The sequence below is a fragment of the Fukomys damarensis genome, unplaced genomic scaffold (genome assembly GCF_012274545.1).
Source record: "Fukomys damarensis isolate Sample0158 unplaced genomic scaffold, DMR_v1.0_HiC HiC_scaffold_1, whole genome shotgun sequence".
NCBI classification, from domain to species: domain Eukaryota; kingdom Metazoa; phylum Chordata; class Mammalia; order Rodentia; family Bathyergidae; genus Fukomys; species Fukomys damarensis.
The window spans coordinates 45556500-45583987 of NW_022900913.1; the positions used below are offsets into that span (position 1 = coordinate 45556500).

At 38.0% G+C, this 27488-nt stretch overlaps 1 protein-coding gene across 1 annotated transcript in view; it reads right to left on the reverse strand.

Moving 5' to 3' along the window:
- The window catches only part of Depdc1b (DEP domain containing 1B), a 64663-nt gene that overhangs the window by 29108 nt on the left and 8067 nt on the right, over window positions 1-27488 (reverse strand). Inside the window, exons 2-6 of the mRNA XM_010626927.3 lie at window positions 27152-27417; window positions 10553-10688; window positions 6369-6496; window positions 5580-5710; window positions 3512-3559 (exon numbers count right to left, since the gene is read on the reverse strand). Of these exons, the coding sequence (XP_010625229.1) occupies window positions 3512-3559; window positions 5580-5710; window positions 6369-6496; window positions 10553-10688; window positions 27152-27417 (709 nt within the window). The remainder of the gene's footprint in view (window positions 1-3511; window positions 3560-5579; window positions 5711-6368; window positions 6497-10552; window positions 10689-27151; window positions 27418-27488) is intronic.

Sequence of the window (27488 nt, forward strand, 5' to 3'; positions counted from 1 at the left end):
TTGGCCCCTTTTTAAAAAAAAAAAAAAAAAAAAGCAAAAGAAACATTAATGAGGCAATTATCTCTGAGTATTAGAATCTGTGCATACATGTGATATATATAGATCTTCAAGATAAACAGGCATTCAGATGGCCAGAAAAGTTGTCACGTGGAAAACTGACACTATATAAACTGACATTAAACATTCTGCTTATGTAAATATACTTTAAATCGAATCTACTATGATTTTACTGTAGAAAGGCATTTTTATTAAATGTAAACAATAATTTTCTTCAAAATATTCATTGTTTTCCCAATCTTGATAAAGTTGACCAACCTAACAATTACCTCACATATATAATACACAAGTTATAAAGCAAATTTTATAGGTTCTCATTATTTCATCATTTTTATATTTAAAAACTCTACATAGAATTGAGTAAAATAATCATTTTCCTCAATAGACTAATAAAAATGTAAACTTTTTTCAAAAGAAAACCCAAAAAAGAGATTGCACATTTTAATTTATTATGAATATAAACTCTCTTGTTGATTGACAACTGCCATCAAATGATAGCTTATCTTGCAGAGTCAGACTGCAAGTTGGAACAACCTTAGGATCGCTGAAACACTCTATCATACTCTATGCCAGCCATGAAGCAAAGAAAAATCTATCAGTATTTGGGACGAGAGAGAAACAAGAAATGCTCTCTACAAAACTGGTAGCAAATGCCCCCAACAATCCATTTACAAGCACAGATTTATTGCAAACTGACAAGAAATGCTCTCTACAAAACCGGTAGCAAATGTCCCCAATAATCCATTTATGAGCACAGATTTATAGCAAGTTGACAAACTGGACCTGCCTGTGCCTTGAGGCAAATGGCAAGAGGTCCCCTGAGGAGCACTTTAGCCAGTCCTCCTCATTTCCATTACACCATGGAAGAAAGAGGCAAAAACCCACTGGCAAGTTCAGGGCCAGCACAAGATTAAACAACAGTACCCAAAAGACTTCTATCCCCAGGAGAACAAAAGAAAATGCAAAGATAAACTGGAAAGAAATTCTTCCTGCGCAATCACTGGAACTAAAAAGGGATCAAGCCACCTTAAAAAGGCCAATAAAGCATTCTGGGCCTTCACATTTCAATGCATTATGACATCGTGAAGTGGGTTTCTCTGGTTTCTCTAAAAACTCTTACCTTTCAAAATTCTGTTCTCTTCTTACAAGATAATTGTGGACTTAAATAATGAAACATCTACGGTGTGACACCACATAAACTATCAGAAGATGTAGTCACCATTTTTATCTGCTTCCTCCTGATCTAGTGCATTTTTAGCAACTGAAGTAAAAAGTTTGACATGTCTCAGCAGCAAGGCACACCACTTAGAATGAATCCCTGCATAGATATACCAGGATGTGTATGTGGTTCATTCCAAGTGACTATACCCTTCATGAACATTTCATCAGCCTTACTAAAAAATATGCAAAAAATTTTGAGACAGGGTCTCACTAGGTAGTTGAGACTGACCTGGAACTCACTATGTAGCCCAAGCTGGTCTCGAACTCATAGCGATCCTCCTGCCTCAGCCTCCCAAGTGCTGGGATTACAGGTGTGTGCCACCAGGCCCGGCAGCAGTCATATTTTTTAGAGATCTTTTCTTTCTTAATCACTTTGACCTTTAAGACTATTTTTTCTTACTCTAGCTTTTCATGTTATTCCTGAGAGATTCTGGAAAAGAGATGCTTTGGCTTTTTAAATTTTTTCTTTTTTTTTTTTTAATCAATTTCTTGTGCCCTACATGCAAAAAGAGAAACCTAGTTAAACTGGTTTTGTACTTATTTAGCACAAATCTCTCATTCTATGCCAGCTATGAATAAGCCTGGCCAACAACTAAAGTACCCAGGCTCATATGTGCATGCTTTACAGTAACTGCAGAGGGGGAATTAAAAAGAGAAAGAGGTGAGTTGCAGGCTTACCAAAAAAGGAGAAAATCAACCTTCAAATTGTCTATATTCACCCTACCCTTTCTGTACCAATTTAGATGACGACAGTGGAAATCTGGACTTATTAAGGATAAGAAAGACAAAGAACAGGTCATAACTTTCAGGGTCTCAAGGTAAATTTTGAGGGACAAGAAGAATTTGGGAAAACAAAGAGATTTTTACAAAGCTATTCAAAAGGCTGACGTTACTTTTTGGCTTCCTTCCGCTTTGACACATAATCCCTACTTCCAACATTCTCTACCTGCCAGAATACCGCCTCATACACCTGTAACCACTACTAAATCATGCTTCACATCCTTCCTCTCTATTGAAATTGTTATTCTAAACATTCCTTATAGGTTTTCTGGCTTTATGTGCACAGCACATCTTGCTCAAAGGAAAATTGTATTTCTTGCTGCTATATTTTAGTCATCATTGAAAATCAAGAATCATAAACACACCTTACCACAGTTTACAACATAGTATAGCTTAGATGTGTTATACTGGCCTCCTATGTTCACTGCAGCTGACCAGCTTCCAAATCTTGCTAGGAATTCAGAAATGGACAATTTAACTTCCTATTTATACTTCCTATCTCATCATTGCCAACTCTGGCTGAAGATATAATTTAATTTACTTCAAATGTTTGAACAAGAAGAATAAAAAGCACTTCCTCAAGCTAAAACCACAGTACTTTATATCACAAAGTTTCTAGGATAGTAATCAAAAACCAATGAAAATCTAATAGTTAAACCCAGAGAACTTTGGGCTTCACAAAAGCTAATGTTGCTGTGTGCACATACAAAATGATAGTATATAATCATATGAATTCACTAAGATTACCCACATTAAGCTGAATGGTTTCATTCTATAATCAAACAAAACTAACTATAGTTAAATTAATAATCTGGGGCCTACTAATTCAAGAATTTATACACTCATTTGTACATGCAAATTCTGCCCTACAAAGATATTGGCCTTCTGAGGTATCTATAAGATTCAAAAGAGCTTCTTTAAGCCAAATAACACCATTACCACTCAATTAAAATACAGTGGACCCTGACAAATGAACAACTTGGGTTAATTAGAAGATTCATCTGCCTCTTGTTATCTATAGGGTTTACCCAGGTAAACATCCAGATCTCCGTTGTACTAACTTGGATAAAACCAGCCCTCAGGAATGGATCTAGTTTGTAAGTCAAGGGTCCACTATAACTAGAATTCTTCTCCAGGAAGCTGAGGCACAAGTTCAAGGCCACAAGTTTAAGGCTAGCCTGGGCTATACTGGGAGCTCAAAGCCAGCCTGACTATAGAGTAGGATCTTGTCTCAAAAAATAAAAACAAAAAACCTAACAAATGAAAAACTGATATCTCACAGCCCTTTCACTTAGTCATAAATTTATCACTAAAAGCATATCAATTCCAAAATAACTAAATGCCAGCCTCTCTGTTGTCAAATCAATGATCAGGCTACTCAGTAGAAATATTTTGTAATTCAAACTACCAGTTTCTGTTAATTTCCTAAAACTGGCAGATAATTAGTACTTACAATTTGCCAAACATTTCATAGCGGACAGTACCCAATGAGGGAGTTCTTCTACAGGAAAAAACGAGAGTTAAAAAGAATATTTTATTTAATTCTACGTAACCCAAGGAATTATATACATACTTGGTATTATAAGAATGCATTACTTGTCTAGGTAACATGAAATATCACTGTCTTATGTATCAGAACATTTAAAACAGAACTTTTGACTTAGCAATGCTATAACATATGCTTATATAAATCATTATACAACAGTTTTCAAGATTTAGGGAAAGGAAAATTAGGGCATTTTGTCTCAGAGATACAAATCAGCAAATAAATCAATTAACCTTAAGAATTACAAAAAGAAAAAATACAAAGAAGGAAAGATATTAGTCAGCAAATGCATTTGTGAAACAAGTTTACAGTCTCTAAAAAAGAAACTAAAGGTAAATTAAAGAATAAAGGCTGCTCGGTGGTGGTGCTTACAGGTATGAGGTCAGGACTTTAACCCCCAGAGCCACACACACACACACAAAAAAAAAGAAATTAACTTTGTAGGTTCGAAATAAGTACCATTTTGCCTGTTACTATTTTCAAAATGTTTTAGGTCAAGAAAGTTCCAAAAACATATTAAATCTTGGTTATTACAATTAGGACAATCTTAAAATGACAGGAGTAACACTGCTACACAAAGCCACAGCAGAACCATCTGAAGCTGTCTTTTCCCTCCTGGCCCTGCAACCGACACTGTGAAATGGGCCAGCATCATGATTCCACTTGTTCTTTCTACTCTGCAAAAGTGGGAAGTCACTATTGAACTGAGTTACACCAAATGTACAATTTTCCATTCTTCCTGAAGTACTTACAAAAACAAAAGATGACTGCTCTTATGGCAGTAGCTGAAAGTATTAATCCACTACACTCAGAAAATGTGGAAAGGTTAAGATGTACTTCAAAGGCCACATTATCCCTCATTATAGGGAACTTAACGTTATACGTTGGTACCCACATAACAACTCAGGAAGTCCCCATAAATCTATCCCTGGCTCCCACTGTCCTCCATTCCTAATACAGCAGCTGAGAGAGGCAAAGTTCTTCCACTCTCAAAGACAGGTTCTGCTCCTGCCAGGAAACAAGGTGTAAGAAACCTTCTGCTGGCTGCACAGGAGCCTCCAGCTCTGAATTAAATAATACTTTATAAAATCTGAAAAAGTGCTACACATTCAAATGTCATTTAGTTCCAGCTAATTCTCAGCATCAAGGACTTAAAACTAAAAGAAGAACAAATCATAGTGTTTATCCAACTCTGGTCCATCCCCTATCCTTACAAAAGAAGTTTAAAAAATCAGTCTGGGGATTATGGACATCTATAGACACCATGACTGTATTTGTTTGAATCAAAAACTAGGTCTGGGGCCAGGGATTTAACTCAGCAGTGCAGTGCCCGCCTCACAAGCACAAGGTCCTGAGTTTGATCTCCGGTACCAAAAGAAAAACCAGGTCTGAGGGCTGCTAAGTGTCTTTTTTTCTCCTTATCTTTAAATTGGCTTAATCTGTAAATAAGGTATTTGAAAAAAAAAAATTAAAGCATCTTTAGCATTTAAAGAGCAACCTTAACAAAAAGGAAATAAAATGACATAACTCAAAACTATCCCAGGTGACCTGACAAAAAGACTAACATGAAAAATTAAGTCAGAATCCTAAATGCTGGAGTCACACTCCAGTGCCCATATGAAAACTGATTCAAGCATTCAGGTCTTACACAGACTCCTGTTAATGATAGTTTCCTGAGTTTCCTGAGGAATAATACACAACCACTCAATTCCCATGGAAACAATAATGAAATGGCCTGGGGGGGCGGTTCCTGAGGCCCTTACTCCTGGATACTCCCCTTTCTATTCCTTTTTCTTAGTCTAAACAATCAGTTAAAAGGTATTTTTAATAAACAAAGTGTTAGGAGGTGAGAGAGGATATATGTGATGAGGGAGTGAATTTATTTAGGATTTACAAAAGGTTTAAATAGGAGATGATGGGCCTATGCAGCCAACATGTTGGATCAACCAAAAACAAACAGGTTTCAGGCACTTACTGGACTTGTCATCAAGGATAACAACTCCCTGCTTGCTAACACTGTACACATTATGAATGATGAACTTGGAGTTGACGAGTTTGATGTCTAAAACTTCTTCTAAGGAATCCAGGCCAAGGATTTTCTGTAAACTAAAAAGATAAATAGTAACTATATTATTTAATTACTTTCAAAGAATCATGATTTAACTAAAAGAATGACACTGCAAAAGATTAATCTGTAAGATGCACTATTTCATTTATTTTTACCCAGTCTTTGCTGGCAAAATGGTTACAAATACAATATGATAACGTAAAATTAAAAGATATCTTTTTTCACCACTAACACGTTACTTCAATGATTTAATTATATAATACCCTGAATTCTAAGAAAGTAATTTGATAACCAAAAAATATTATAAAACAAAAACTAACTTATCCAATGGTAAGAAACTGCTACCAGTATATCTTTGTGGGGGAAAAAAAATGCTGTAAAAATGTTAAATTTAATTATATCTATAGTACTTATCTTAAAGATTCAGACTAAATTTTGTATTATATGTTTATAAAGTGAAAGATTACAGTCTTACCAGAAAATTTAAGAACTTTTAAACTCTTATTTTTAGCTGTGACATAGAAGACAATAGACAATTCCTAGAATTCAGTTAAATTATGTCAGTTAAATGGCATAGGTACAAATTATACAAAGCCGAGATTTTTATATGTAGTTTCAGGAAATATGCAAACAGTAGTGAAACTGCAAAATAGAAGAAAATTAGTAAAACTTCTCTTTCATGTCAAATGTACATACTATGACAAGGTCATCGACTTCCATATTTCTTCCACATGGGCCTCCGTCAGCTGTCTGCGGTGGACCAGACGGCAGGCCGGCACCTCGCCTATGGCAATACTGTGACGCTTGAACCACATCTCAGAATTCTGATTCAAAGGGAGAGGGTGGAGAAATGACAAGGGATAGAAGAAAGGGGATAGTAAAAGAGAAAATATTTCAGTATAAGTTTGTATGAGTTTTGGAGAAATGTCTCTGATTTGACAATACATCATTTGATTTAAAATGAGTAGAATCATAAACTAAGCTTCTTTTTTTGTTGTTGGTTTTTTTTTTCAGCTTTAATTGAGTTTATTGGTACATTTTAGGGATACAGTACAGTTACATTCATTGTTGGGATCTTGTACCTCTACATGACAAGTCTTGATTCTCATTTTTTCCCCTTACCCCTGCCCTCCCTTCACCCCCTCCTCCCCTCCCCATCTACAAACACTTTAGCTAAAGGTGTAGGGAAGGTGGGACAGGTAGGGGAATAAGGGAAAAGAAAAAAATGTGAGATAATGAAAAGATGGAAATAAAGTGTTTGTAAACTAAGCTTCTTTACACAGACCTCAGAGGTGAAAGAACGACTCTTAAAATTAGGTGATACTATAAAGGAATATTCACAAGTTACACAAGAGTTAAGGCATTAAGCATGGCATTGTCTAGCTAATATTTCTGGCCTGACTTCCAACTAATCAGTGAAGTCACAATAAAAAAATTTTTAATAATTCGAAATTAAGACAAGGAGTATCTAACTTTGCCCTAAATTGAATGACTGTTTAAAAGAAGAAGTCTATTACTTTCAAGAATTCTCTCTCTTTTTATAGGTAAATACCAAATAAGTACAGTGTTGGAAAGTAGCCCAATCCCAGGCATCTGCAAAAGGTGGAAAAGCAAAGACAAGGACAGCTGAGGACACCTCAAGGGAGGAGGGCAGAACCAACCATGCAGAGGAAAAAAGCAAATGCTTAGCGTGGTGAAATGTCTGCCCCCAGACCCTTGGCTCTACATCCTAGGATTCTCAGTAGCTCATTTCTCATATAAGCTCATGGACATAAGTTATAAACCTTTCTTTTCATAATGACAAAGATAAAATTTTGACCTTTAAAGGCATATTAGAAGTCATTTCCAAAGAGTTTCTACTAATAGGTTTTGGTAAAAGTAATATTATAGAAAAATCCTATTAATCCGGGGAGGAAAGACACAAGAAGGTTGTATTTTTCATTTGGTTTTTGGTTTTGCTTTCTTTGTTTTTAAAAAATTACTGAATTATAAAAAATGTCAAAGGCTGCATAACTATGTGAATTTTTAAACATCTAAAACAGGGGTTTTACAAGTCTAGCACAAAAGTTGTTGCACTTGCCTAGCAAATCTACTTACATATGTATCCTAAAATAACCTCATGAATATATTAAAATATTTGTAAAGATAAATAAAATATATCACTTTTCTATGAAACATGTTGCAAACATTAAAAATAATGCCCAATGCTTAATAGTAAGCCAGGCATGCAGCAATCCTAGCACTGAGGGGGCTGAGGCAGGAGCATCACCACCAGTTCCAGGCCTACACACAGAGTTCAAGGCAAGTCTGAGCTAGCTATACACACACACACACACACACACACACACACACACACACACAGAGCCAGACCCTATTTCAAAAGCATACAAAACAGCTTAACAACATAAAAAAAATTGATATAACACACTAAATGAATAGAGGCCCAAAAATAGTCTGTAGGAGCTCATTTCTGTGTTAAAAACATGCATGAAAAAAGGGGGTTTTAGCTTAGTCGTTCCACCAACTGCCTCACAAGCACAAGGTCCTGAGTTCATCCCCGATACGGCCAAAAAAAAAAAAATTAATCATACTAATTCTCTCTCCAGATAATATTATGGATAACTCATTTTCTTCTTTTCTGCCTAAAACAATTCTATGAAATAAATTAATAATAGCAATAGCATTTAACAATTACTGAGAAATTGTGTTCCAGGCATTATACTTAGCACTTTATAGGTACAGACTCTCCTAACTTCACAGCAACCCTACCTTACAAGGTCCTATTATCCTAGTGTCCTGGTAATGGAAGAAGCCAGGAATCAAAGCAGCAGTCTGGCTCTAAAGGCTACACCACTGCTCTTCATATAACAGTGGTTCCTTGGCATACATAACAAATAATTGTATTTGCTCTACTTTACTTTATTTGTTTTATATATATAATTAGATAAGAGACAAGACAAAACAAAAATAAGCAAACTGAACACAGAAACATAAAGAAAGACATATAGTAGAAAGGAATGACAAGCTCAAGGCCCCTAAGAAAGATGAACTGTTAATTTATTGACAATTAACCTCATCATTCTAAAAGCAGCATCAATGTTCCGAGGAGGAAACAGATCCTGCGCCCCTGTTCTTCCTTGGACAGGAGCCAGGCTTTGGTGAAATTACACGTAATAAGTATAGAGTGCAAACCCCTACCACTTCCTTTCAAAGGGACCAAAGCAAAGGCAAGACAAAAGTTACATGGGAAAAAAAAAAAATGTAAGGGACAGATGGCCCAGGAAGAAATAGGTTTTTTTTTTGGGGGGGGGGTCAAGCAGCTGATGAATGTGGAACTCTAGCAAATCACTCAGAGCTCCTGAGAAATCTGAAACTAAAAATTGAAGTGGCTGTCACTGGTGTGAAGCCCTGAACAGTGGATGGAAATGCGCTAAGGAACACCTGGTCTTCTGTCTTGAATGACATTCAGAACACTGGGAGCAACTTCACAGGACCAGGGAGATCAGAACAGGGATGTCAGTAGATCAATGCCAGTAAAAGGACATTAATTTAACGGGATTTTATCTCTGTATGTCAATAACACCAGGTGACCTTACAATGAAAAAAATGCCTATTGAATAAGAACTCTACTTTAAAGTCATATTGGGTGTTTTAATACAAATGTTCAAAAAAGTGTACCTGATCTATTGGAACTTATATTTTAATTTTCTCTAAGACAAAAACTATCAACTAGACAATAACTAACTACTCCAAATTAGAAGTTCTCAGAAAACACTTATTCAGAGAATTTTCACTGTTTTCTAACAGTTAATTTTGTGTTGTGTGCTTCCATGGACCGTGAGCCCTAAAGTAATAATTCTGGTACATATTACTGTCTCTAAAGCCTGGCACAATGCTTGGCATACAGGCACACTCAATAAACGCTTTTAATAAATACAGGACATCCAAATACATCCTTCTTTAAGTTCCAGGCTCATTGTCTCCAGCTGTCTGTTAAGACACAAATTTGACACAGCCCATCTTTATCATCAATTAACCTGACAAATCTGCATGACCCTATGGAGACCCCACTTTCTTCACCAGCATCTCTCTTTCCCTTGAAACATTTTTTAATAAAATTCTAAGCTTCTTAACTGTTTCTCCAAACTGAAACACAATGCAATCACTTTAGAATTATTTTTTAGCCACAGTGCCTAAAAATGGTTTTGTCATATCTTTGCAAATAAAACTGTTTTGGACATCAAGTCATACCTGACTACATTAACTTAAAACCTTATAGTATTTATAAAATTCTTTAAAACTGCCTTATAAGCTTTTCTCTGTATTTTTATTTTTTAGTATTATCTCAATCTTGACAGTCTTCTCAAGGGATATTTCAAGGAAAAAAGTATACCAAAAATAAATAAAAAATAAGGAAGGACTCTACTTCACAGTAAGCTGAGGTTTTTCCAATATTAAAAGAATCTACCTTTGTTCATATATAGTGTCATAGATCATTCCACAATACATCATGTCATGCCCTACTTTCTCACTTTCAACTGATAATAATTATACTAAGCTCATGAGAAAACAGGAAGAAGAGTGAGTCAGAGAACAGACAAGAAAAGGGAGTTTTAACAGAAAAATGCTCTAACATATGTAATGTAAACATATCTCATAAATTTGGTCAAAAAGTCAATGGGCAAGAGTGAAAAACTGAAAAAGCCAATCTTTGTTAACTGGTCTCTCAGCTGTTGACTAAACAGTCCTGTCTTATAGTACCCTCCAGAGTACCGTCAGAAAGGACCAAGAGGGAGAAGATAAGGTTAAGTTCCAAGCCTGAGAGTTACTAAATGGCTTCTCCCAGGAAGGGTCCTATGTCTTTTAGTCACAGCACTTACCATCACAACTGGCCTCACTGGGATGTTCTCTTGTGAGGTATCTGCTGGAGAATCATTCCATCCTGGGAATTTAATGACATCATTTTGGTATGGGGGCTTCTTTGGATATGGTTTCAGGGGCGAGGAAGGAGGAAATCTAAAAGCCAAGAAGAAATGCTCTATCACTGCAGTCAGTGGGAGACAGATATTTAAACAACAGCTGTGTACTTGGAAATTTATAGAATAACCCCAAACATCAGGTAATAAATGGGCTCATCCTACATCAAAGTATTAAACATGGCTAATTGTACCCAATAATAATATGGCTTTTTTGGCCAGGGATTTAGCTCAGTGGCTCCATCCCTAGTACCAAAAAAAAAAAATTGCTTTAAAAAATATTCATTATGCACATCAAATAAGATTTATAGAGAAAGTTATCCAACATACAATACATTTTAAAAATAAATAAATTCTTATTTTTTATTGTCATGTTTGAAGGTGCTCTTTTTTTTTTTTTGGTACCAGGGATTGAACTAGGGTCCTTGCGCTTGCAAGGCAGGCAGCAGAACCACTGTGCCAAATCCAAAGCCCCGAAGGTGCTCTTAATGGGAAGCTAGGTCCCTTGTTTCACCCACCTTGAAATCATTATTGCCATATAACTTCAGCCAAAACTTATAGATGGTAAGTTCCAAATAAATTCAATGATGAAGAAATCCCCTATATTTGCTAAGGAAGAATATATTAACACCAAAATCATTTGGCCTAATATTCACTTTAATTAGAGTATTTTTAAAACTCTAATTAAATTTAATTCCCTTTGAATATCAATTCATGTAGGAAGTGTCAACTTCAAAGTCCATCTTGAAGGAGCCAGAAAGCTGCCCAGTATCCTCAAAAAAAAAAAAAAAAATCAATTTGCCGGCCTGGTGGTACACACCTGCAATCCCAGCACTTGGGAGGCTGAGGCAGGAGGATTGCTGCAAGTTCGAGACCAGCCTGGGCTAAAGAGTAAGTTCCAGAGCAGTCTGAACTACATAGTGAGACTCTGACTCAAAGAAAAAAAAAAAAGAAAAGCTGCCCAGTATCCTTATTCTACCTTTCTACACAGCTTCCCTCTTCCTATTCTTGTCTACCAGCAGCATCATTTCTTGGACAACTCCTGGGAAGCCTCCATCAATTCAAACTCTCTTTTTGCTGGCCTACACCACACATAATAAAGAACTAAAACTAAGTATATATTGTTCTTAGAGGATCTTCTTCTGTGAGCTTATCAGAAAAGAATACATCACAACACACTGTGGGACTGAGGGTGCAGCGCAGTGTGCAGACCACTTGCTGAGCATGCACAAGGCCCTACACTCAACATCCCACCCCTCAAATACCCACAAAATAGGGAAAAGGCATTGCAGTACATTGCAAAAGCAGATGCACGAACTCTGCATCCTCCTGTCAATACAGACATCAGTAGTTTGGTGACTTTTATTTTTACTTTTATTTGAGCCAAAATAAATGCTTAAAATCTTACCTATAATATTCAAGGAAAAAGTATTCCAAAACATGAAACATTTATTCTTGAAGCAAATGCAGAAACAAGGAATTTTAAAACATCTATAGTTTTCAAGGCAAGTTTGTATCAAGGTGAATCAGAAGAATCACAAATAATAACAGCACTGTAGAGAAATATTTCAAAAGCATTCTCAAGAGACTTGAAAACAGATGACTAATGGAGAAAAGATGAGTTTCATCTTCTCTGAAAAGAACATCCAATAACCGCACTTTACTTGAAAAGTCAGTTTTGAGTCAGTAAGAAAAAAAAGGGGGGGGAGTCTGGAAATCATTAAATCAAGTTAAAGATAAATAAACGAAAGCTGAAGATTCTGGTAATCAAGTTACTAAGGCAGTTTTCCCAAAAGAGTCTAAAATATAAACCAAATAAATCTCTAAAGCCAATCATGGTATCTTACTTTGATAAGGCTGGCATCCAATCCAATTTTGTTAAAAGACCACAGCCACGACAAAAGTTCCATTTCCAGTTAAACTACAGCATTCATGCACACACACACACACACACACACACACACACAAACACACACACTCTACTGCATATGATTACAGGAGTTCACAGACCAATCCACCTCTCAGTCCATTAAAAATTAAACATAATCTTTATCCTTACTCCACCACCCATACCCACTCTTTACTAGCCAACTCAATTCTCTTAACTATGGTAAAAAAATCTTGGACCTGAGTTCTAGGCTTGGCTTTTTCATAAACTGTGTGTCTTTTAGAAAGTAAAAAATAGCTCTAAATCACATCTGTTCATTTCTCTAGTGAAAGAATTAAATTGGATAATCTATAAATGTCCTTCTAGATTCAAAAATGGGTTTCTTGCATTCTCACACCCCAAAACAAGTATCATCACCCAAAGACCAAAGCAGAATTTCTTATGTGCGAACAGAGATTGAAGAAATGACAAGGAGTTCCTTTCCCACTCCAGCTCCTCCAAAGACAAGCTCTTTGCCATGAATGACATCTGCAGCTATCAACAGGAGGTTCAGAGGGGTGTTAGCTATTTTCACTAAAGTCTGGTGACTCTGTCTGAGCCAAGTGTGTCTGAGACACACTCTCCAGTGGACTGCTTTTATTTTGTGCACTGAAAGTTATCAATTTAATCCTAACATTATGCAGTCTCGGGCTAGAAAGCCCTTTAGAGCTGATCTAATTCAAATGTCACATTTTTCACACAGGAAAATTAAGAACCAAGAGAGGAAAGCAACTTTTTAAAAGCCTTGTAACTAACTAGCCAAGAGAAGCATCTTGCACAAAAGATTTGCAAGTTCTTTCATATGAAAATTACAAAACTTCATTGAAAGACACTGAAGAACTAAATCGACAGAGAAAAATATCACATTGGTGAATAAGAAGATTCAATATTATAAAATTTCAATTTTCCTCATGAAGATCTGTAGTTACAATGAAATTCCAATGAAAATATAAAGCTTTTCATGAAACATAATATAGGGACTCTTAGAATTCATATGGAGGGCGGGGGATTTAGCTCAGTGGTTCCACCATCTGCCTTGTGAGCACAAGGACCCGAGTTCAATCCCCGGTACCAAAAAAAAAAAAGGAACCGCAAAGGGCCAAAAATAATGGAGATAGGCTTACAGAAAAAAGACAAAGTGAGGCAACTTGCCCTACTAGATTATGAAGGCCAGTGAAGATAATGTCACAAGCCACAGAGCTGCAGAAACCAGGGTTTCTCCATGGCAGCATCATTAACATTTAGAGACAGTTCTTTGTTGTGGGATTGCCCTGGGCACTGCAGAATGTTTAGCTGTATCTTTGGCCTCTACCCACTGGACATTAGCAGCACTCTCCAGCATTTATTTATTTATCTGCTATTTATGACAATCAAAAACTTCACCAGATGTTGCTGAATGGTCCCTGCAGAATTTGTCCCAAGTTGAAAACCCTGGGCTTAAATGAGAATCTAAAACAAACAAGCAGTCAAATTTAGAAACATGATTTATAACAGAGTAGATCTATGGGAAAGCATGGAATGTTCAATAAACAGTACTGGGTCAATGGTTATCCTTCTGGGAAAAATAAAGTAGCCTCCCTGAGGCGGGCTGCCACATTTCCAAAGATAATTACATTCCAAAGGTGTTTATGGCAGTTAGCTGGCCCTGTGCTTTTCTGCAGTGTGATCTTGCCACTGCCAATAGGCAGGGTGCATTTCTCCTCCTCTTTGCATTTGAGTCTAAGTGTCCCGCCTCCTTGGAACTCTCACAAAGTCTTGTATAAGAGTTTGGTGGGTGGGGCTGAAAGTTCTAATTCTCTACTCCCTTGGTAGAGACTCTATCCTAAGTAATCTCACTATGATAAAGGGAGCGGGGCATCCTGGTAGCGGGTGGCGGATGCCTGTAATCCCAGCATTCAGGAGGCTGAGGCAGGAAGATCCCTGTGAGTTCAAGACCAGCCTGGGCTACATAGTGAGTTCCAGCTCAGTCTCAACTACATAGTGAGACCCTGTCTCAAAAAAAAAAAAAAAAAAAAAAAAAAAAAAAAAAAAAAAAAAAAAAAAAAAAAAAAAAAAAAAAAAAGATAAAGGCAAACTATGAGGGTGTATTTTCCAAGAATGGCCACAGCACCTCCCATATGCTGTAGACTCTTCCCATCCTCATATGTGACTCGGAAACTCCCCACCAACAGGGATTATTTCTCTGCCCCACCATCATGTGAGTGGACCGAATGACTGCTCTAACAAGAATTCAGCAGAAATGAAGCGATGCTATGGAGATCCAGGCATATCCCTTGGCCTACCTAGCAGTTTTCTTGTCTGCGGGAAATACTTGCTCTTGGGACACAACCTTCCCTGGCCACCCGATAATTACATAAGCTACCCCAAGATCAGCATGCATCAAGAAGCACAACCCAAGAGGAAATGCCCTAGAGAACAAAACCTCATGAAGAGAGACAAGCCAAGGAGCACAAAGGAAGCACAGCTGTAAGAAGAGAAAGAACCCACTGAAATTTGGGGTACAGTGTATCAGCAATGGAAAACCAGAACAATCCCTCATTCACACTGTTAAAAATAAATATTCAGCAAAACAAAACCATTGCCCAATGTAAGAAAATAACTCTCTGACCTTGGGTAATGAAGAGATTCTAAGATATTAAAACCATATAGTAAAGAAAGAAACTGATATATTCAAAATTAAGAACTTTTCTATTCATCGGGATGCCATAAATAAAAAAGAAAAATCATGGTTGGGTGTAGCTCAGTGGTAGAGCCTTTGCCTAGCATGCACAAGGCCCTAGGTTCTATCCCCAGCAATGACAGAGAGAATATGAGAGGTCTTTGCAATTGGTATAAGTGACAAAGGATTAATATTCAAAATATTTTTTTAACTACTAAGAATCTATAAGAAAAAAATGTATAGAAAAAGACATGAACCAAGCATTTCCAGATGTGGAATCAATAAAGTTGAATAAACATACAAAATTATACTAATACAAGCCAGGCATGGTGCTGCACACCTGTAATCCCAGCACTGAGGCTGAGAAAGAAGATCACTGTGAGTCTGAGGGCAGTGTGATACATAGTGAGTTCAAGGCTAGCCTGGGACACACGGTGAGACCCTTTCTAAAAAAAAACAAAAACTATACTAAATCACATCAGTAATCAAAGAACTTCAAGTTAACACCATAATGAGGGGAGGGAGAAGGAGGTAAAAAGAATTAAGATGTGTAATGTACATATACCAGCTCCTCACAATGACTGTAATCATCATGTGCTACAAATATCTTAAAACTTAATAAATAATCACCATGAAGAGTAATCCATACAGGCCAGACTGGCAAAATCAAAAATTTGCATATCCACTATGGAAAACAATTTGCCATTACCTAGGAAAGCTGAACATACACACGTCCTCCGAATGTAATCTACTTCTGTACAACTCTTGAGTACCCTATAGGCAATCCTCACATGTGTGCAGGAGATGCACCCATAAATGTTCATGGCAATATAATTTATAATAGTGAACACCGAAGCACACTAAAGCATCTGCCCTGACAGGAGTCAAGATAGTGATAACTTCTCAGGAGGTGCAAACTGTAGGTAAGCAGGGATCTGCCTTGCTATTATCATAAAAATTGTTCACATCTTCTTGTATGAAACATACATTTCTCAGTAAACTGAAAACAAATTTTTTTTAAAAAAGAGCAGAGCTCCCTCTACTGGGCTTCCTTTGTTTTTGTTTTTAAAATTTATACATTTAATTCCAACACCATGGGCGTGCATTTCAGAATTATAAATCATTTGTAATTTCATACAAATTGTAATTGATACACTGAAGAAATTAAGACCAGAAAAGTAATCTTCCACAGCTAATCATTTAAAAATGCAATCTCCTAGTGCTACCTCCTTTGCCAAATGCTGGTTGAAGAAAAGCAATTAAAAATTAATCTATACCAAAACTACACTCTTTTGCTGACTTTACTTGAAACAAATTCAAACTTATTACCTAATCAATCAGTAAAAAATATTCTAGGGTACGTAAGCCACACTAAAAACAGCTTATAAATCTTAATAAACTTGACTAATGACAGAATTCACAGTGACTCAGAATTCTTTCCACAATATATGCTTAAAATGTTCCTTTGGAATAAGCAGAAATTTGCAGCTTCAACAATTTTGCCAATCTGTCTTTTCTCCCCAGTAACCTGAGGCTTTTGTACAAAAAAATAACAAAAACAACAAAACTCAGATACTGTCATGGAGGCTGACATCTCTGAAGCTACTATCTGCCAAAAACTTACTGCCACAGCTTAATCTAGAGCAATGCCATGGACTCCACTATGTTCTGCAAACCCACTTAATGTGTTTCTCAAGCTCAGTAGTGACCCATAGGATCATAAAACCTAAACACTGAGAAACTGCTGGTGATGACCTTTCACGATAGTGCTTGACGTTGTACCAGGAATACGCTGTGTTTGAGGAAAAAAGGATGGGAAGTGAAGATAAAGAGGTGCCAAATTAAGAAGTTTGGAACTTCAAGCTCAGAAATGTTCCCTTATGCCCTATATATAAAGATTCTATTATGAGTAAAGAATCAACTAAGTATTTCTGAAGACAATTTGAAAGACATTCCTACTTTAGATCTATAATAACAATATTAAAAATTGTATTTCATTTATAACAGGAGATAAATGTATAAAACATCTTTGACTTAAAAAAAAGAAATGCAGCTGGGTATACTGGTACATGCCTATAATACCAAAATTCTAGAAAGCAGGAGGATCAGAAAGTAGAGCCTATCCTGGGCAGCTTAAGTGATTGAGCAAGGACCTGCCTCAAAAAAAGAGGGATATATCTCAGTACAAAGGTTATTATTAAAATAAAAAAATTTATAGGGAAAGCAACCATTTTAAATAGCATCAAAAAACATGAACTTAGATCTAACAATAAAACATGTATAAGCTTAAAATTACAAAATACTGCTGAGAAATTAAAGAGCTTAAGAAAAAACATATAACATATTCATGATTTAGAATACTCAAATTTGTTAAAATACTAAATCTCCTCAAATTGGTCTACTGTTTCCAAACAAGTGAATTCAAAATCCTAGCAGGAATTTTTTTTTTTTTTTGGTACCCGGGATTGAACTCAGGTCCTTTTGCTTGCAAGGCTGGTGTCAGAACCACCAAGCTAAATCCCTGGCCCTAGCAGGAATTTTTACAGGAAAAAACTTGCTCATTCTAAAATTTATATACAAAGGCAAACTAATATAATTAAACAATTTTGAAAAAGAACAAAGCTGGAAAATACACTACCTAATTTCAAGATATATTCTAAATCTACAGTAATCACGACAGTGCTAACTGAAAGAGTAAATGAACTAAGTAGAGGACTCTTATGTTGCTGTGTTCCACTAGAACTAGAAAGAAAACAATGTTCCAAAAACAGTGTCCCCACTGACCACCCCACAGTGACTCCCTGGGAGACCCTGTGCTTCCCATCTCCACAGCGCTGGGCTCTGCACTTAGTGGCCCTGTCCCTAAAGGGGAATAAGGGCTTCTAATTCTGAAACAGGAGTGAGAGCTGCACTGACACATGAAGCGGGCAGGAATACCTCTGGCACCAAGGATGTCTACATGGTACCTCTTGGTGCTTCTTTGTTCCACTGTAACTGCAAGTGGATCCGTGCAGAATCAGTAGTCTGACAAGTGCGTGGTTATAAATGCTAGCCACTCTGGCAATTGAGGCACCCAAAGCAGGCCAAGGTGATTGCTGAGGGTGAAGGCACTCACCCTGCAGAGCAGAGAGAGAGAGATGAGCAACAGTGCAGCCAGAACAGCTGCAGTGACAAGGGGTGAGGTCTTCCTCGTCATTTCATCTTCAAGGTCTGCCCTCAGGACAAATGCCCCACCCACTGGTGGGGAAGGAGAAACACAATGACTGCTAGCCACAGATGCACAGGCTCAGCTCTCCCTTCAGGAGCCTGACAGCCCCAGCAGTAGCACATTTCCAATTTCCCCAAAGTTGCCTCCAGCCCAGCACAGAGCACAGCAGGTAAGGGAGCCAGGCTACTCCTAACCAGGCAGCAATCTTTGCTTTTGGAACCCCCACAGCTTTGCCAAGATTATCTCAGAACTGTGTCCTCTGGTCCTAGGCTCCTCCTGCCCCATGCTGCTTTCTGCTTTCCCCAAGCTCACACCTGCCTCAGTCTGAAGGCTCCCTCCATCAACTCCTGTTCCATCTCACGCATCTTTCCAGTTCTCCGCCTCCCACCCTTGACATTAAATCTCTGCATATCAAGTCCATCTTAGCACCTCATTCTCAGATGACCTAAACTATCAGAATCTTCTATTAATTCATAATGACCCATGTGTAATGACTTTAAGTCAATAAAAGAAATCTAAATACCTCCTATTACACAACTAGGTGACAAAGCTACAACAATTAATAAGTGTGTACCCTCCAGAAACTCAAGAGTACACCAGCTATGACCTTCAGGCCAAATCCCATCACTTGCTTCATTAATATGTACAGGAACATAACCATAATGCGATACATCCATGTATTACCTAGGAAAACAAAAGATGTCCACTAGAGGGAGTGTGTAGTCCATTAATTTGAAGGGCGAGGTAACTAAAACAGGTCCTTTCAAGCAGACCTGTAAGACAGTGTGATGAATTTCTCCCGGAAAGGAATACTGTACTCTATTCTGGGGGAAGGAGAGAGAAGAATAGTAAAATGGATCAAGACGTGATTATGTACATTTACCAACTCCCCAAGATGAATATAACTATTATGTACCAATAACACACAGTAACAAGATAATAATGTCCGAGAGGTCATATACCTCAATTTAAGACTTGGATTTTTGGCGGGGGATTTAGCTCAGTGGTGCCACTGGCACTTGCCTTGCAAGCAGAAGGTCCTGAGTTCAATCCCCAGTACCAAAAAAAATTAAGATTTTTTTTTTCACTGCAAGTACAAAAAGGCACTTTTCAAATCTTTGGTTCCTTAGACTACAGTAAAATTGACCCCCAAACACACGTTCTGGGGATGTGCATGTATAGTCCTATCAATTTTAACACATGTACATAGCTGTATAAACATCACCACAATCAGGAAGCAGAACAGTTCCATCATTCCTAAAAACACTCCTTCCTGACCTCCCTTTACAGTGTCACATCCTTCCCCATGTACACCATCAATCGATTCAACCACAGGACATTTAGGTTATTGCCAGTTATTAGTAATTATTAATAAAACCGCCACAAGGATTCACCTCTACGTTTCATGTGAACATTAGGTTTCCACTGCTCTAGGGTAAATATCCAGGGGTAGGAATGATGAGCCACACGGTCCATATTTACTAAGGGTAAGCTGTGGTATTAAAAAAAAAAAGTGACTTCCCACCAGCAGTGGGACATTTCCAGCTGCTTCACATCATCCTCACTAGCACTTGGCAGTGTCTTCTGATGGGCAGGTAGTGGGATTTCACTGTGGCTTTAATTTGCTTTTCCCTCAAGCTATGTTAGAACATCTTTCCAAGTGCTATCTGCTATCTGTATATTCTGAAATGTCTGTTCAAGTCTTTTGTTAGTTTTTTAATTTGTTGGTTGTTTTGTTACTGCTATTACAAATCCTTTATATATTCTTCACACCATCCTGTTGTCAAATAAATTGTTTGCAAATATGTTACCCCCATGTATAGTTTGCACTCTTCAGAGTCTTATAACAAAAAATTTTCATTGATGAAGTCCTATTTACCATGTTTTTCTCTTTTATGATTGGTGATGTTGATGTCATGTATTAAGAACTCTTTCCCTAACTTCAGGAGATAACAATTTTATCCTATTCTAAAAGTGTCATCATTTTATATTTCTATCTGTGATCCACTTCAAGTTTATTTTTGTGTAGATTGTATTTCTGGACTTTTACTTCTGGTCCACTGATCTTTGTGTCTACAAAGTAGTCCTTATCTGAAATACTTAAGAGCAGAAGTGTTTCGGCTTTCAAAGTTCTCTAGATTTTAGAATATTTACATAGACTTTTGCAGTTGAGCATCCCTAATCTAAAAAACTGAAATCTGAAAACCACTAGGTTATAAAAGTTTTACAATAACTTGCAACTGAGATACATGATACATTTTACCCTATTAAAAATTAGTGGGAGGGCCAGGGGTTTGGCTCAGTGGTTCCGCTGCCTGCATTGCAAGTGCAAGGACACAGGTACCAAAAAAAAAAAAAAAAAAAAAATTAGTGGGAATGTACCAACCAGAGAAGCAAATAATTTTTATTTTGTGAAGTACAGTATCTGTCATCTTGCAGTATAACCAATGGTATCGTAAATTGACAGTGGTATTAAAAAATTCTGTCAAACAATTATCTGTTTGTATCTTACTATAGATTATGTACAAGTAACATCTAAATAAAGTTACACTTTTAACCCTAAAAAAAACAGAATCTCACAATGTTGCCAAGGATGATCCTGGATTCCTGGCCTCATGAGTAGCTGAGGCCCCAGGTGTGTACCACTGCACTGAGTGACAAAACTGTCTGAGCACCACATCAACTTTCAAGGCTGATTATTTTCCAGTTAGGTCTTACTTTCAAGGAAGCACGTAATTATCACAGTACATTTCCATTTTTATAGAACCTATTACATTAAGTTTAAACAACACCACATAATTATGTGTTCAGATACAAAACGGACAGTAAGTATGAAATTTCTTTAAGCAAGACATTCCTGGTGCTTTGTTTAAACATATTAAAGGCAAAAGCGATCCTCTAAGGATGAAATAGACACCCTGTCTGGCCATCCCCTAGGGTTGTCATGAAGAGATCATAGAAGGAATTTTTTTTTTTTTTCCTGAGCTAAGGATCAAACCCAGGGCCTTGCTCATGTGATATAAGAGCTATACCACTGAGTCATATCCCATGCCTCATAAAATTCTTTATGAAAATATAACATAGTTGCTATGGCTTGTATTTAGATGTCCCGCCAACCCTCAAGCACTCATAGGTGGGCTTTTCAAACATGTCTTGATCTAGGATGTATGAATATGAATTAAGGATGTGATAACTACATTAGTCCACTGACTGGTTTAGCATAATGAGAAGGCACATTCTGGGTGTAGGTGGCACCAATCAATAGGTTTGTAGCCTGAACTGGATAAAAGTGACAAAAGGGAGGCAAGTTTGATGCTTCCTGCCTTTCCTGCCATCAACTGTTTCTCCTCTGCCATGCCTCCCTGCCTTAGATCAAGCTATGTGAGCTAAAATAGACCTTTCTCTTTTTTGGGTTTTTTTTTTTTGTTTTTTTTTTTGCTTTGAAATAAGGTCTTGATATACAGTTCAGGCAAGCCTTTGAACTTACTATGTAGCCCAGGCTGGCTTCTAACTCTTTGTGATCCTCCTGCCTCAGCCTCCCAAGTGCTAGGATTATAAGAGTGTGCCACCATGCCCAGATAAATCTTTCATACTTTAACTTGTGGCTATTGCCTATTTTGTCCCGGCAAGGAGAAAGCAACTAGGACAAAAATATAAGTAGTTCTCAGGTGTGATGAGAAGTAGTGTCTAGTTTTGTTAAGTACAGAAAACAGCTGAATATCCATTAGAGACATCTAAAGTTGTCTTCACCAACAGCAAATCCAGAACTTTCTAGTCATCAGTGTTAGTAACAGGAAAGAAGAGGTCCAATAAATAATGCTGATTCCTTTTCTGCAACTTGTACTTATTACTATCATTCAAACAGAGAATTTTGCTTTGTTTTCTCTCTTGTTTGGGGGGCTTTTTTTTTTTTTTTTTGGTTTCTTTGAGACAGGGTCTTGTGATGTAGTCCACGCTGACCTCAAACTTGAGCCTCTGTAGTAGGTGTTCCTACCCAATACAGGCGGACTGAGTAGCACATGCTTCTTACCTTCCCTAATTCAGCTATATTATTTTATATCAGGAGTCAGACTGAAGCCCTGCATTACTCAAACAGGCATGTCAGCAAGTGGAGTTGGGCTAATATTGCTCCTTTGCTAATGGCTGTCCAGGTGTGTGAAGTGGCAGGGCCCTACTGAATTACATGCAGCTGAGGTCAGCGTGACCCCAATTAAAATCCTTTCCCCTGAATTCTCGCTTCTCACTAACCTTGTGCGCTGCTTGCTAATTGTGCGTGGTCCCAGTATGGGTTTCTTCTATCCTAGCAAGATAAGCAGTGCCTACTCCCTAACAGCCCTGCCTGGCGCCATCATGTGCCAGGTGTTTGGCAGTAATTTACTAGATGATTTCAAAGCTCCCCAGCTCCCTATTCCCTCTCACAACTGAATTCAACAAATACTGGATGTGCTTGGGGACTTTTTCTTTGCTGCTATTAGCAGCACTGACCAGGACCCAAGACTCAGCTTCATTGTTAAGTCTCCTTCCTCCTTCCGTCTAATCTTTAACCTTTAGCCAGTGCTGTGTTGGCTCACAGGAGGCTGGGACCTACTGCAGGGGTCTCCAGCAACATCCATTCCCCCTGACCCTTACAATCCTCCCGCCTCAGCCTCCTGAGAGCTAGGATTACAGGTATGTGCCACCTCGCCAGGTATTGCTTTGCTTTCTTGCACATTAAATCTACTTTTCCTTCTATTTTCTATATATAACTGGTTCTTTAAAAAAAAAATCATAGCTAACAAATGTACACTCATTAACAGGACAATACATACTTTTTAAGTCTAAAACTATTTCAATCCATTCCAAAATAAAGGATTTACTCATCATCTTTGCTACAAAATCATCTAATACATATATATGCAATCACTCTCTGAAAAATAAATACAATCAAGGGCGGAGAAGGTAGTGTTAGTGATAGAGCACTTGCCTAGCATGCACAAAGCCCTGGGTTCAACCCCCAGCTCCATAAGACACACACAAAATGCAGAGCATTTATATTCCACGTATCTTTCTCTAACTTTACAGACCCAAGGTACTGCTTCTCCCTTGCTATGTCTATTTAAGTATTCAGGCTAATTATGCTGCCCTTACCTCTTTTATTTGAGAACTTTTTGGATAAGATAGCTTATTACTTAGTACTCATTATGTGGTATTCAACACACTACAGGAACTCTGAATATCATCACGTGAGCTTACATCAAATGTGCCTTGTTTATTAGTCTGTGTTTACTCATCACTGATTTATTTGTTAAGCTAAGTCAATCTCTTCTTGTGGACACAGAAACAGCCTGGCACACAGAAGAACACAGGCCTCAGAGGCAGACCTCAGCTCAAGTCATGACTTTTCCACTACTAACTGGATACAACTGGACTCTTCTACTACTTTAAACAAATTAGTTAACTTTGGCCTTATTAGTTTTCTAACCTTTAAAATTAAGACACTACTACCTACATCTTCAGGAACTGCATTACAGCGTGAATACTTGATGAGTCTAAAACATCACAGATGCTCTGGAATGTTAGTTTCTTTCTTCCCAGCAAGAACTCCTTTCCAGTGTCCTTCCCAGCTCTTCTAGGAAGCTGGATCTTTAAATGTTCCTGAATTCTGCCATCTATGGCCCCTCATCTATTTTCAAACTTATTTTCTGCCTCTGGATCATAACCTCCTCTTCTGCCTTCAAAACTTGCCCGGCACTGGTCCCTGACAGAGAGCAGCTGGCAACACAGTGGGTACATAGGGCAGCACATGCAGCAATTCCCACAGCACTCGCATGGAACAGTAAGATCTTAAGCACCAGTCACGGAAGCCTGCATGTGTGGCAGCTGGCTACACACTCATTAGCTGATGCTCAATGCAAAGCACAGATACCTTCACAAATAATTTATTTGCCTAATTAGACTTCATCCCTGACTAATCTAGATAATTGGCAAGTCAGGAGCTAACTTACAGAATCTCCACCTGGGAATGAACTTTCATGTGATAAGTGACGAAAGAAAATACTGCTCCCTTCTGTGCATTTTTGAAACTTTCAGAAGGGTGAATACGTACAACACCTTGACTCTGATGTGATTTGAACATGTAACCTTCTGATCTAGAGTCAGATGTGCTACCATTGTACCACGGGGTCATACTGCTCCTTTAACGATTCACAAGCATTCTATTAGAGAAACAAGGGGTAAGAAATGATTGCTGTTGGCTCTTGGTATCCATGGGTTCTGCATTCTCAGATTCAATCAAACAAGGACCAAAAATATTTGAAAATAAAATTCCAATCAGGTACAGTCATGGCACCTGTAGTTCCCAGCTATTGGGAGGCCGAAGCAGAAGAATCACTTAAACATGGGAGTGGGAGGTAGCCAGCCTGGATAACATAGAATACATCTCAAAAAGAAAAAAAAAAATTAATTCCAGAAAGATCCAAAAAGCAAAACTTGAATTCACCTTGTATCAAGTAAAGTGGACCCTCAAGTTATGACCACCCTGACACACAAACAACTTAGATTATAACCAGAATTTTAGTTTTAACTTATGACCAGTCTTGAGTTAAGAACCAAATGCCAGCCACTTGTGATTTAATCCTTAAAGAGTTCTGAAAGGAACATGACAACATCCTTTCCTGTGTGGGGTTAATTGAGAAATCCTGGACCAATGCCTCTCTAAGGAAACAGATTTGACTATTTATAGAAGAGAGACTGTGAAGGCTATGTAGAGGAGCCTGAGACTGACCAACTTGAGTTACAACCAGGCCTCATGAACAAACTGAGTTCATAAGTCAAGAGTCCACTGTACTATACTGGATCCATGTGAATGAACTTATATACAGGCACATCCTGCTGTAGCTTCCTCCAGCTTCTCTCCAGCACTCACAGCTTAAGCACTTTTTGTTCACATCACATTCACGAACTATGTAGTAAGTAAGGCCTATGACGGTTGCTTCTGTACTGAACACATATACTTTTTCCCTTGTCATTATTCCCTAAGCAATATAACATTATTATTGCCTAAACAATATGATATACTGTTTATATAGCATTTATAATGTTTTAGGCATTACAAGTAAGCTAGAGATTATTTAAAATATAGACAAAGTTGTGCACAGGTTATACTCAAATACTACACAATTTTATATAAGGGACTTGAGCCTCCATAGATTTCTACATCAGCAAAGGGTCCGGAAATTAATCACCCATGACTGTATTTAATAAAGGAAGATAATCTTGTGTACTGTATTTTTTTAAAGTGGGTATATGATTCAATCCATATTAAAACGAAACATTCCAGTCAGTGCTGGTTGGTCAGCGCCTAGAAAATGCTCCTATCTTCCTCTCTCCTGAGAGCTCACAAAGCATCACAGGACTCAACAGGAGGTAACCAAGTTAAGGTCACAGCAGGACAGACTGGAAGAAATCCTACCCAGAAAATCTTTCAGAAGTGTTGTAGCTAATCCTCAGGGGGGTACAAGCGACTAGAGTTGCCCAAAAGAATAACCACTTAAGAATCCATCCTCAGTGCAGTGTAGTGCGTGGAATCAGGGCTAGAATTTCCACTGCCTGAAGCTAATAAACCCTAAGGTCTCAGATTAGGCAGAGATCACCTGGAAGCCTAATTAAAAGCCAATGAGCAAAATCAGAAATAGCCACTGAATGGAGACAAAAACCGCCCAGGTGATCATCTTGCTATCTGGGCAATGGAAACAGCTTATGAGAGCCCAGAAGGGAGTCAGAAGAAATGCACAGCACTGCTGCCCTTGGCCACCCTCACACGCTCTGCCTTTCTCAGCAGCCAGGCCGAAGGGGAAACAAAGACAGGGTTCAGGTGTAAGAGTCACATTTGCTCTGCTCAGTCACGTGTCCCAGAGTCACACTGACTGAATGTGCTGTGACAACATTCCTCTTTTTTCTGTTAGAGTAGAAGGCGACAAATATTAAGGGCCTGAAATCTCCATTTCTTCTTTAATCTCTCTTAGGATCTCAGCACTTTGTAACCTCTCTGCAGATAACTCGACAGTTCCTCATCTGGACTTGTATTACTTCATTCCTCTTTGGTCTTTCCTACAGCCAGAACCTTAGTTAGGTTTCCTCTACTGATGGTGACAAAACAGTGAGCATGTAGAGAAAAAGAAGTATAAAGAAAGAGATATCCATTTCCCTAGGATAACCAGGTAATCAGTGTCTACATCATAAAAGAGCACCGAAGTGTGATCAAAAATGTTGGGAGAAAAGCCAACATGCATTGTCAGGTTTCATCTGAACTATCAGAGAATTCTAGCACAAGTCTGCTGGGCCGTGAGCTGCTGAAAAATCAAAAGCGCTGTGGCACCAGCTCCATGAATACACCCACGCTCTATGCTAAACAAGCTGAGCTCAAGGCTGCTTTTATTGTTTCCCTTTCAGACTCTAGGAGAATCTGAGATTGAACTAAGTTATTGTAAAGTTCCTCCTGAGGTAAGCAAAAAGCACGAACAAATGTCTTTACTGAAAAATCACCGCAGCAAAGGACTCTAAGGATCAAGAAAAATTACAATCAGTTTTACACTAACGACATTCAGTTGTTCATTAGACACATCACAAATAGAACTATGCTTCAATGAACAAGATAAATTTTGTCACATGGGACTCTAACCAAAGCCTTTAATTCACCCCGTATTCGCCCTGTCAGCACTTATACTCTACCTGTATAAGTGACGGTTGTCTTCAAAATCTTCCTGACCCCATTTTCCCTTGATGTCTTCAATGACATGATTCTTCAGGAATTTTTTTAGCAGCTGGACTGTTTGTTTTCGAGTCACTTCGGGGCCAAAGTTTTGACTGCACCTCAGCAGCTCATGCAGCCAGTCCACAGCCTCTGCAGCTGTGAAGCAACGCTCATAACTCTTGAAACGGCAGCGATGTTTCCGCAAGGGCATCTTGGCCCGAAAAAGCTCCACTGTCTCATTCCACTAGGGCAAACACAAAGAGACAAAGCATTTGTAATCAACTGATATGTTTTTAAAGTTACTATATCTCAATA